This window comes from Cryptotermes secundus, unplaced genomic scaffold (assembly GCF_002891405.2).
Source record: "Cryptotermes secundus unplaced genomic scaffold, Csec_1.0 scaffold598, whole genome shotgun sequence".
In the NCBI taxonomy this organism is placed as follows: Eukaryota; Metazoa; Arthropoda; class Insecta; order Blattodea; family Kalotermitidae; genus Cryptotermes; species Cryptotermes secundus.
The window spans coordinates 414144-427113 of NW_019723311.1; the positions used below are offsets into that span (position 1 = coordinate 414144).

Below are 12970 nucleotides of genomic sequence, written 5' to 3' on the forward strand. Positions count from 1 at the left end.
CGCAAGAATGAAACCACTCCAAATGAATGAACAATGAAGTCCACTAACTGAAATGTGGTGCAACAATAATCTCCAAGGTGATCTACATACTACCTTTCCTTTTAGACCTTCAACTGAGAGATGATTTGGAGAAGGCAACAAAAACTTTCGTAAATCACTTCGGACATCAAATGTTGCAGTCCACTGGATAAGGCTAAGAGAAAATGAAAATTAATAATACGATATAATATAACTGAAATATTACAGAAAGAACCTAACAGTTTGGAAGGAAGCGACTGTGGCCTAATCGAAACCCTATTGCTGCACTTTCCTGTTGGGACTGAGGAAAACCACGAAAAGTTTCAGTAAAAACAGCAGGTATTCTAACCGAGATTCGAAGCTAGTACATGCAGCCAGCTCGGTCAAAAACAAAGTATGAGGGGCAGTCAAATGAAAACGGGTCAGAAGCCAAAACATATTAAAGAACATTTCTTACCTCAAAAGTAATCTCCAAAACTGTTAATACATTTATCCCACTGGGAGATAAGACGGTCAATCCCAACCTTGAAAAAGCTTGTGGGCTGTCTACGGAACCACATCATTACCCAGCCACACACGTCTTCGTCCGATGCGAACCGATGTACACGAATGTCTCTCTTCAGGTCTCCAAAAATGTGAGAATTACATGGGGAGAGATCTGGGCTGTAAGGGGGATGTTGAAGCACTTCCCAACCAAATCTCTGTAGCGTTTCCTCACAGAGTTGGCAGTGTGGGGGCGCGCATTAACATAAAGAAGGATAATGCCGTTCTCGATAACATTCCAGGGCGTTTTGACTTTACGGTACGTCTCAGTTTCTGCAGTTTCTTCATAGCGCTGTGCGCTGTTTGTGGCCCCATGCTCGAGAAATTCGACAAGCAGAGGGCCCTTGCAGTTGAAGAAGAACGTAATCATCACTTTACTGGAACTTGTGTGTATGGCTTTGGATTTCTTCGGTGGGAGAGAATTCACGTGTTTCCACTGTTGGCTCTGCCGTTTGCTCTCGGATTCAAAATGGTGGCACCAAGTTTCGTCCCCAGTGGCAATCGTTGCAAGTGACCCAGTGTTGCAGCCATTCTCTGAGTCTTCTGTTCCTCCGTGAGTTGATGTGGAACCCACTGCGCGCAGATTTTGCGGTACAGCAGGTGTTTTGTCACAATGGCGTGTACGGAACCGTGACTTATTCCCATCAAAAGACTAATTTCTTCCACAGTGATCCGTCGGTTTGCCCGGATATGACCATCCAACGCAGCAATAACATCAGGAGTGGTGACACGATGAGCCTGTCCTGGGCGAGCATCATCTTGTAGTGGCACACGTCCTNTACGACTAGTGTGCAAGGGCACGTTGTCACTGTGATTTCCCGAGTCCCCACCAGGTGTCCATACGGTAAGCAAATTCCAGTGTTACCAACTTCCGCGCCGTGTGAGTTATGCGTGGTGACCCATTTTCATTTGACTGCCCCTTATACTTCGGAAGAAGGACTCTGGTAGCCGTATCCTTGGATGACACGGCTGTGGTACACGTGTCGATGAAGAAATACGCAAGCAACTTGTCGCCTTAGAGTGATGGACCAGACACACGATAAAATATTATTTAATTACATGTCTAATGGAAAAGGCCGAAAGATCTTGTTTTACTGCAACACGGAAAAAACTGTTTCATGAAATACGTATATCTCCTTGTCTCTTTCTTGTCTTAAGTACCAAGACGTGGAAATGGATAAAAGTAAATTGTGTGGTTCAGGCTCCGGCTGTTTTCCCTGAAGGAAAGAACCCCAGAAACACAACAAAAGAATGAGTGAGCCCTAAGTCGATCGGTGACCAAGATAACAAGTTAGGAAATGTACACAGTGCGAGAACAAAACAGATATGGAAAAGCTCATAGGAGCATTTTTTAAACGTTTCGCTAAAATAAGCCAACATTTCCTACCCATGTCGCGATAACATCCCAGTATCTGTCTCGAGGGACCGAGATAAACCATAGAAAGCGTCAGAATACCGTGTCTCTGGGTCAAAACTGAACTCCAAAATCTCCCGACTACAAATTTTCCTGCCTTCAAGACAGAGAATCCTAAACTAGGATTCGAACAGTGAATATTCAGGCACGCAGCAACATGTTCCGTATCGCACCGTACACTTTGGGTACGTAAAAGCTGCCTAACTTTGACTGTGCTGCCATAAAAATATCGAAGATGATTTCCATGGGGAACCCACGTTCAACCATTTTCAAGATTCATTTTAATTAAGATGTGCCACAGTTTGTGAACTGTTTTAATACGTTTATATGAATCATGACTCACTTTGTCTGGAAGCCATCGAATTCTTCTTGCTGCTCGCTGATGGAAGCTTCCAGATCGAGGTAGGAGCCGTAGTCGCCATCCTTGTAGAGCTGCAGGGCCGCGTCATCGAGCTGTAAGAACAAGTGACAGTCACTCACACATGCCTAAGCACCACGTGTATAAAATGAATGCATTACTGATAGATCTTCCTGTGTGTGTCCGCATTTCCGTAACTATTTAACGAATTCTTTCTAAACATCAGTATACTTGGTCACGCTACGTTCTTGCTCATTAATTCCACATCTGCTCTCTAGAACGGCAGTTAAGGCAAGTAACACCAACGCCGTAAAGGGTCAAGGGTCTGAAATCGTGTCCTGATAGATCTGCGCAGAATACGCAACGATGACTGTAATGGAAGTCCACGTGCTTACTTGACGGGGGGGGATCAACTGACTTTTCAAATGTTACTTAGGTGAGGTTCGTCTGATAAATGATTGGAAGGCCACAGCAGGAATTCCTGTTTAAATCTTCTGGGTGCGTCGTGTAGGCAAGACATCTTTTTCGTCTGTGATACATACACAGTCACTTAATACTACATTATTCATGCAAAGGAGCAAATCTTTGTAATACAAACAAAAACAAAACTCCGTGGCCTGTAGCCCGCAAGGGAACTATACCGACCTAGAGACCGCCGCTTGTCGGTGAAGTTAGAGCCAAATTTAGCGGATAGAGGGTATCGCGTGGTCAGCGTAACGAATCCCCACGGCTGTTAATTTCGGTTTTCTAGACCGGAGCGGCTATTTCCTTGAAATACGTAGCTCTTCAGTTATCCTCAAGAGGCTGAGGGGACCCCGTTCCAGACCCACTGCTTCTCAGAAAATCTGGCAGCCGCCAGGAAACGAACCCGGTACCTCTGGGTTTGCAGGCAGTAACTCTGACCACTAGACCACAGACACAGAAACATATGGCGGATAAACATAGTCCGTGCATTTTAAGGCGAATTTATGATTTTAATCCACTGCTGTCTACAGACTGATGTCTGCTCCCTGGATTTTACGTAGCTACTGACAAATTCCGTATCAAAAGCTCTGCTAGTCTCTCTTCTTTCCTGAGGACAGCTACAGCCTTATTTCTGGTTTCCTCGTGTCTGTGTATGTGATACGAACAATTGATTCATTAGTTATTGGCTTTATGTGGTTTCATGAAATACGGTATGAAGGCCAAGTCAAGGAGGATGAGGTGGGCAGGGCATGTAGCACGAACGTGGGAGACGAGGAATGCATATAGGATATTGATGGGAAAGCCAGAAGGAAAGAGACCACTGGGAAGACCAAGGCATAGGTGGGTGGACAATATTGAAATGAATCTGAGAGAGATGGGATGGTATGGATTGGATTGATCTGGCTCAGGATAGGGAAAAGTTAAGGGCTCTTGTCAACACGGTAATGAACCTTCGTGTTCCATAAAATGCTGGGAAATTCTTGAGTAGCTGCAGAATCGGTGACTCCTCAAGAAGTGCTCAGCTCCATGGGTGAGTGAGTAAGTAGGTAAGTAAGTAAGTAAGTAAGTAGTTAGTTATTTAGAGAGGGTGGGTTTCCCCATGCACCGCGACCAGTTTGATCTATTGTGCTTCCCTCTATGATATTCTACCAGTCTCTATACCCTACCGATAAATGGTGCGTACCATCAGTCCCGCCGAGCAAGCGAGTTCGGCCACTTGCTTAGCGGTGTCTATAATGCTTCCCCCATCTATCAGAGGCCTTAGAGACTATTGTTGGGCGGGAAACGTCCTGGAATTTGGCTCAGTGATCCCTTTTGGGGATATGAGGTTCTTATACGAGCCGTAAAGTTACGACACGGGACACACAGCTTAAAGTCCCTCCCGGAGGACTTGTTCCCTGAATTTTTTTCCGCCCTTAAAAATTCGACGACCTCCGCCGAGTATTTGAACCCGCGTACTACGAGTCATGAGGTGAAAACGTTACCTCTAGACTACGGAGGCCGCTAAGTAAGTAAGCATGGTATGACCGCCAGTCTGTTTGGCACTGTAATTCATCAATAATACTAACTCGGACACATGCAAACATCTGAGCTGAAAGTGACAATAATGCCAGTCAGCGTGTGCCGTGAAGGATCTTAAATGTACGCAGATATTCTGCATGTTACTGTTAGGGTGTAAAGGAACAAAAGCGACAGAGTGAAGTTCGTGTTTATTGTTCATTAGTTGTCAATATTTCATGAAACACTACAGCCAGCAATGCACAGCTATATACTGAGTTTGTCATAAACAGGCCTACAAATTCTGCATTTGTAAGAAAGCATAAACACGAAGATCAAGGAAAATGTTTGAGTAACAGTCTGTAACTTTCACTTACAACACATACACGTGGGAATTATGTACAGATGAATTCATTCTTCAGTGATCTATGTACTGTTCTCGTTAGCCTTTGTACGTAACACGGACGAGTTTAAACGAACGGGAAGCCATACAGAGCCCACTAATGACACAATTTATATTTATATAAGCTATAACGCTGTCCTTACTTTCATATTGTGAAGGACTCACACTATTTCATGCACAGTATGGAGAGCATAATTTAATCCAGCGACGTAGAGTACAGATGATTTTTTTATTCAAATTATCCAGCACGTTTTTTTTTATTGCTAGTGGGGTGGGACTAACAAGTCCCTTGTACTGCGGCCACTTCTGGCCTATTGTACCAGCCCCAGATGATAGGTGAGGGTGATTGTGGAGCAACTGGTGGAATGAAGATTGGCAGGGGAAACCGAAGTACTCGGAGAAAACCTGCCCCAGCGCCACTTTGTCCACCACAAATCCCACTTGACCAGACCCGGGATCGAACCCGGGCCGCCGCGTTGGGAAGCCAGCGACTAACCGCTTGAGCTATAGCTCGGCCATAGCCAGCACGTTTATATGTACGAATGACCTGTACGTAATAAATCGACGCAAGACCTATCAAATGCAGCTTTGAACACAGTTTGAAGTATGAGTAACATCCCATAACAATACAAGGAACCTGTTTGTAAACGCGCACCCACGTTTCCAATCATCTGCAAGGTATTCTCTCTGCGTAAAATCCAAACTGATGTTCAGGTCGCTATATTCAAGCGTGTCGCAAAGCAAGAGCCATTATGCTATTACAAAGTTTCCTTTCCAAGCCACGTCTCGCTCTGGCTCTAGCAAAACGTGTTTCAATTAATGGTTCCAGGAAATACTTGATATATACGTTCATATCTGTGTTGAAGCTTCCCGGTATTTCCCCTACAAGATTATAGCCACGGCTCCTATGCTGACACTGCAGAAAACCCTGCTACGGGAGGCAAAATGGTGGGTTCGATGGAACCGCACTTCCACTGCATATTTGTCTAATCAACGTTTGCGATACAACTAAACCATGGCAAGGGATAGTTGCAGCTGACACGTGCACAAGCACCTGTGATATATGAATAACAATAATGGAGACTGGTTCTCACTGTGGTGATTATGAAGAGTTCTGCCTTCTGGGATACGAGTATAATGAAGTCAAGTGACGTTTCGGAGAGCCAAGACTCCTTCACCTTCAGGGTCGAAGAACAAGTCAAGCAATAAATCAACATGCAGCAGGTAGCAAACAGAACAGATTATATGATATATCCCAAAGGACAGAACTCTTAATAACAGAAACAATTACACAACAAGGAGATTCATCATTTGTATACCCCACCTAGTAAGATGATGACCAAATCAAGGAGAATGAAATGGGATATTTGAGGTACGTATATATTACAAAGGTAGGGCTATCCCTGTAACAGGCCGTGGAGGCCCATAGGGTTGTGAGACGTCTAGGCTCCCACATTTTCTAGATAGTCGGCTCACAGATGGCGGTGAGGTTGTCAGCCTTACACGCCGGCCGCCATTTGCCCCCGGGAAGATCCCTGATACTTATTTCTGCTAGAGGATGAGTCAACCTCGAGGCTACAGTGCTGCTGGAAGGGTTAAGTTAGTTGAAAAAAAATCAATGACCTTATCGGGATTTAAAACCGCGATCTTTCAGGTTGTAGCAGAGTGCCTGAACCAACTTCGCTACCGCGTGGCCCCACGTATATATTAAAAAAAAAATCGATTATCTGCGGACTGCACCCAATCTCCAACTTATAAAGTCTTCTTGTTTTCAAAAATTTCTAACATACATATAATTGTTGTACGTGCAAAATTAAAATGAAGGCTAAGAGTAATTAGCTGACTTTTAGAGTCTGATAAGAAAGAATGATCTGTTTTATTTTTCAGCCTACGTTTATGGGGGGGGGGCTAATACCAGCAATCTCATGCAAACCTCCAGCAAGTATTTCGCGACGTGGATTGTGAAAATGCTACAGATCCATTTGTCTGATTTACACAGCAAGAGAAATTCTGGGGACAGGAGAACGTGGAAAGACAGATTTAATTTCTGTACCTAAAACAAAATCACACACAAAATACGTGGATTGCATTTTGTTCACCTTTGCACACATTTATTTGGTTGAGAACTTCGTAATTATCTTGTGTGTCACTCCGACGTCTTTTGAACTACCAGTATAAGTTACCTCTTACAAAAAAATATAATGACTGAAGCAAGCGAAGTGTGGAAAGACTGACTTCAAAATTCAGTCCACGTATTTTCCAAACAAGTTTTCTACGACTGTACATATCTCATTGAAAACAGTTGCGTAACTGAACTAAGCAACCCATTAAACATCACACGAAGACTAAAACAACAATGGCCCCCAGACTTAAAAGAACACAGTGTTGAAGATGGGTAGCCATACTCAACAACATAATGCATAGTATACTACATAGGAGAATCATCACTGGATGATCACTCTGCACAAGTGATTTCTTACAACATATTTACTTATTGCTCCCTTGTAGAGTAGATTGTAAATTGCAAGAAATAATAATAAAAAAAAACATATCTCATTGACTTTCAGGTTTTTTTCCCCCCCTTGGCACTGCAGCCCCAGTGGGCCTAGGCCTACCTCCATGAACTTCTCCGTTAACTTCGGTTTTTCTTGATCTTACATATTCGGTAGGACTCCTTGGGCGGGTGATCAGCTCGTCACAAGGCCTCTACCTATACACAAACAGAGAAAAACGCACGCACACAAACTAAACATCCATACCGAGTGGGATTCGAACCCATGATCCCGGTTTCCAAGCGAGCGAAGACAGTGCATGCCTTAGACCGCTCGGCTACCGTGACCGGCAGTGCATAAGAATTCAGTTCGTACCTCACAGGAAACAGATCCGAACCCACGATCCCGGTTTCCAAGCGAGCGAAGACAGTACATGCCTTAGACCGCTCGGCTACCGTGACCGGCAGTGTATAAGAATTCAGTTCGTACCTCACAGGAAACAGATCCGACCCCACGATCCCGGTTTCCAAGAGAGCGAAGACAGTGCATGCCTTAGACCGCTCGGCTACCGAGACCGGCTTTCAGGTTTATTTATTGAAAATCTTGTAGCGAGGCAATTAAAGTTAATTTTGCCCACATCACGAAATGGATAACCTCCCCTGATTTCGAGTTTGCAGCTCCGAAAGAGGCTGAATTCCACTACTTCATTTATCTTTTCGTGGCTTAATTTAAATTTAAATTTGAACTGCATATTATATTGTATATGTACTTATTCACAATGCCTTAATTTATCTTTGTGTGAAACTTAAACAGATTATCAAAATTAACTTAATGCCTATTTTAGTATGTAAATGTGTGTTTTGACAACACAAACATAAATGCACACAAAGTCAAATCGGTTACTTCGCAACCACACAACAAAAACTTTGTTGCATGGCTGGGTATTCAGCCTAAGTCACACTTTTTTGTATGTTAAATATTTACCTTATTAGAAAATATCAGAAATAAACGTTGTAGACCTAGAGATCTATATACCGATTTTACGTTATGTCTACCTATGTCTCTACGGCCATCTGCTGGGCCTTGGCTGCTTTCTCAGTTTCCTAAACCTATACACAGTCGGTAGGACTTCTTTGATTGGGGATCAGCCCGTCGCAAGGCCTCTTACCTATACAGACACACACACAGACAACCATCCATGCCTCGAGTGGGATTCGAACCCACGATCCCAGTGTTCGAGAGGCCGAAGACTGTTCATGCCTTAGGCCACACGGCAGCTGCGATCGGAATTTTATGTTATGTACAACTACAATATTTTCTGAGGAAATCAATAAAGTTCGATTTGAACTTCATGTAAAGAACGACCTTATTTGACCGATATGAACAATGCTGACCTTCGTTGAAAATATGCGGGAGGACAAACAGGGACGATATCCTGATTATGCCTTCACTTCATACACTCCGTGCAAGGGACACATAAATCCCAGAACTCTACGAGCTGCAGTACTATGGAGATACAACCCCAATACACAAGCCCCAAGACTGTTTCACGATGAAGCTTACGCCTGACGCTGACGTACGGTATGAGCGATGTAATTACAGGGGAACATTTGTTAGGATGGCTGTTCTAAAACAAAAATCTATTGCATTTTCATGACAATGTTTTCAAAGAACTCTCGGAAACGGCGATTAGCATTTTAATCTAATGGGCTATGATGGAGCACCATTTTCAAAGATCTCACAGTAATTAACCACCTTCCTGCTTACAGCCGAAGGTAAAAGTAAAACGGTAAAGCTATCACTGTAGCAGGCCGTGAAGGCCCACAGGGCTGTGAGATGTCAAGGCTGCCACATTTTATTGATAGTCGGCTCACAGATAGCGGTAAGGTTGTCAGCCTTACGCACCGGCAGCCCTTTACCCTGGTACTCATTTCTGTTAGAGACTCAGTCGACCCCAGGGTCATAGTGTGGCCTAAATTATTAGATAAATTGAAAAAATCTAGCTCACCTCGACTCGAACCCTCCACCTTCCGGCTTGTAGCATAGTGCCTCAATCAACTACGCTACCGCGTACCGTTTAAAATCCTGTCATGGATCACAATCCCACGTCTCATCATGCGCCCATATTCTGTCGCCGTATGGAACCGTGCTCCCGAAGGAACACAGTTCCATTTTCTGGACCAACTTAATAATCTCACAAGTCACATGACGAGATTTTTCTACGTTGAAGCCTTCACAAAATATTAACACGGAAATACGGGAGGCTTATGGAGTAATGCAGAAGATGAGACATGAATACAGCATTTCGGTAGAGAATCTGAAAACAAAACAGTAGTTAGTATACCTAGGATGATAATATTAAAGCGGGTGATTAAATGTGATTGAATATATGGACAGAATTTAAGCAGCTCCTGACATGGACCAGCCAATCACAGTGGCCGCGCCGTCTAAGGCATGAACTATCTTTGATCGCTCGAACGCTACTATCGTGGGTTCGAATCTCACTCAAGGCATGGATGTCTGTATTGTGTGCGTTTATTCTGTGTAGGTAGAGGCCTTGTGACGGGCTGATCCCGCGTCCAAAGAGTCCTACCGTCTGTGTATAGGATCAAGAAACTAAAAAAGTGGCCAAGGCCCAACAAGGGGCTGTAGAGCCATAATAAAAGATGACATGGACCAATAATGAATTCTAGTGAACAAACAATGAACCGTGAGATTTAATAAAAGACGGGCAACGTACTGACCAGCCGAGGGACAATTTGCTTCTCAAAAAACAGCTCCCCTTCAAGGTGAAACAAAGCTTGAGACACAATAAGCATGTTTTCCAATTAACTGACAAGCTGCAGCAATAAACCTAACAGTCGCAAATGTGTTCCATTCAGGAATCTGTAAGCTAACGGTAGTTAAGCTATTCTTTCTGGAATGAACGCTACTTGGAGAGCATAAGTGTTCTGAAAGAGGTTTCGTTTCGTAACTGCTGCTGTAAATCAAGTGAATGTTTACAAGAAGAAACCTGAAGGCCGAACAAGGACAAACGTATGTTTACTTCTGTACCAGATTCCAGAAACAAATTCAAGCTCTCTCCAAAAGTTCAGTATTAGTTCCGATCCAAAATAATGAATTTGTATGGAATAAAGGAGGATACGATAGGCGGTGAATGTAGCATAAAACCGTAACGGAGAAACCTGATATGAGTAACTAGATTACATGTAAGGTCTAGGCGTAGATGGGGATAATATTAAAATGTATATAAAATGAAGAGAGTGTAAGGACGCTGATTGAATTAGTAAGGCTCAGGATATGATACACTGACGGGATCTTGTGAATACTGCAATGAACCTTCGTGATATATGCAAGGCGGGGAATTTCTTGTACAGATCAAGAAATAAATAAATAAACTATCAATATTAATATTAAATAATGCAGAATAAGGAAAGGAAAAATGCAAACGTGAAGGTTATAATAATAATAATAATAATAATAATAATAATAATAACAACAACAGACGATAAGAATAATTACGGCAATAAAGAGGCGTACTTAAAACGTACGGCAAAAAATGCAATGTTATGAGCAGTCGCCAATACAAATGTACTGCGTATAAAATTCGTGCAGCAACTGTACTAACAACTGGTCAAGTGTTTCCTGCTCCCCTGCAAACTAAATATGCCTTCATGTAGGGAGGGGAGCCGAGGGGCTAAAACATAACTTAATAATTTTTAAATAATTGTTCATACATTTTTCAATACTTTTTAATACAAAGTCAATATACTTGTATAGTATATTTTTTCAATATCCTAGGTATATATTTTTTATCCATGATATGTATACAGTTGCCGTCTTGTAGTGCACTCAATTTCACCCGTTACTTCACGACATGTTTCCGCAACATAGTGCCATCATCAGGTGCCCTAATTACGCTAATCTATTTCATCGCTTGTCTCTATAAAATTATTTAAAAAGTGCGTATTTGTCAACTATAATGAATTTACACACACTAAAACTTGTTAAGATTATTCAATTTATGTGTCATAATTAAAACTTGTGTGTGGTTCTTCCACTATGGGGGTCGTTTTTCTTATATTCTGTGTAAACCTGCAACGTGAAAAAACGTACTTATTATTTTTACTTTCGTCTTGGTGTCTTGTGATGTGTGTTCCCTTCTTAGCTGCGAGTGTTGTAATGTGTTGTGTTGTTTTTTTATTTTTTATACTTAATTTCACAATTCTGCATCATGGAATATGACATGTTGCACTAATATAGATCCATATTAGGAATTCAGTAACCCTAGACGTATTCTTACATCACTGCCTGATGATGGTCCTACGAGACCGAAACATGTAGCAGGAAATAAATATTCAATTGTAGTAAAATACTGATTGATTATAAATCACTTTGTTGTGGCGACGGCTAACCTAACTATATACGAGAGGCTGAAAGGCAAGGATTTAGGAGGTATAACATGTGGGGGGGGGCCGATAGACAGAGGCCAATGTGCGGAACTGATTCTCCACACATGTAGTGTAAGAGGATATTATGAATATTGGGTCGCCTCAACTTCAGGACTCTGCTGCGCTCAAGTAGAAACGTAGTTACGCGCTCTTTAAAATGCAGCGATACATCACGGATAATGTTCCTCGGTGGTGAACGGTTCACAGGCCTCCTGAAAGCGGCGACAGAACAGCTTCCGCCTACTGCCGCCCGTCAGATGTGGAACTGCCAACGACGTGCTAAGAATGTCAGTGGTCCGCCCATGCACGCCGGTGATTCTGCCTGTCTCAAGCCTTTCAACACACGCAAGGCAAGAAGCACAGGGATATGAAGACAAACAGTGTGCATTTCTCCTTATCTTGTAATCTGTCTTCTTCTACTTCTTACTTCTCTAGTTCCTTTTTTTCGTTTCATTCTTATCATCTTGTTTCTCTTCATCATCTGCATCTCTCTCGCCTGCTCTTTCATCTACATCTCCTTTACTCTGTTGCTCTGTCCTCTTATCTTGATTTTACTTTTCTTTTTCTACTCTTTCCCCTTTATTTCCTCTTCTTTTTCTGATTTCGCGATGCTTATATTCCTTGGTATTTTCTTTCTTTTTGCATATTTTCATTTCCTCATTCTTTCTCTTTGTCTTCTTTGTTCCTTTTCTTTTTTATCTGCTTTTTCCTTCTCGTCAACTCTTTCAAATTCCCTCTTGTTACTTTTATCCTTACTCTTCTCTGCCTCCCCCAACCTGTATCGAATTCTTGAAGACTACAAACTGCTAACTCAGTGACAAGACATGCCTGTCCATGCAGTATGAGATTCGAACTCAAATGCTTTAAGGAGTGGGAAAGAAACAATGTCCTGACCCGCACAACTGTGCTCTAAGGATGTCAGGCAACATACCTGTATATGATTCCATTCGTCTGGGATGTTGCTGGTGGTTCACGACATGACCCCAAACTTTGAGAGAAAGTGCAGTCCACTTGCCAGAAGCCGGGTGCATTTAGCATTTCAAGTCCGGAACACAAACCCATATCCATATTTCAGGACATTGTAAGCAGGACACATATATATGCGTGTTGTGTCCCAAACCTTCAAGCACTTAAGTGAAAACAAAGTTAAGAGCTATACCAGAGGCTCAATTAAAGATTAAGAATATTTTGTCCACAACAAACATACAAAATAACGTTACCTGTCGCTGTTTTAATGATTTAATGTCGCTGTTTCAAGGAAATAGCGGCTCCGGTCTAGAAAACCGAGATAAACGGCCGTGGTGATCCGTTGCGCTGACCACGGGACAC

General features: G+C 42.6%; 1 protein-coding gene and 1 long non-coding RNA gene across 6 annotated transcripts in view; both read right to left on the bottom strand.

The window, feature by feature from the left end:
- The window catches only part of LOC111861799, a 325084-nt gene that overhangs the window by 120828 nt on the left and 191286 nt on the right, over positions 1-12970 (bottom strand). For all 5 annotated transcript variants that reach the window (XR_004512731.1, XM_033750460.1, XM_033750462.1 and 2 more), the window contains exon 6: positions 2319-2428. Coding sequence is in view for 4 of the 5 variants with exons in the window: in XM_033750460.1 (XP_033606351.1) it covers positions 2319-2428 (110 nt within the window). In the remaining variant the exon portion in view is untranslated. The remainder of the gene's footprint in view (positions 1-2318; positions 2429-12970) is intronic.
- LOC117282110 overlaps positions 9440-12970 on the bottom strand; it is a 105656-nt gene continuing 102125 nt past the window's right edge. The window contains exon 3 of the long non-coding RNA XR_004512732.1: positions 9440-9507. This is a non-coding gene — a long non-coding RNA (uncharacterized LOC117282110). The remainder of the gene's footprint in view (positions 9508-12970) is intronic.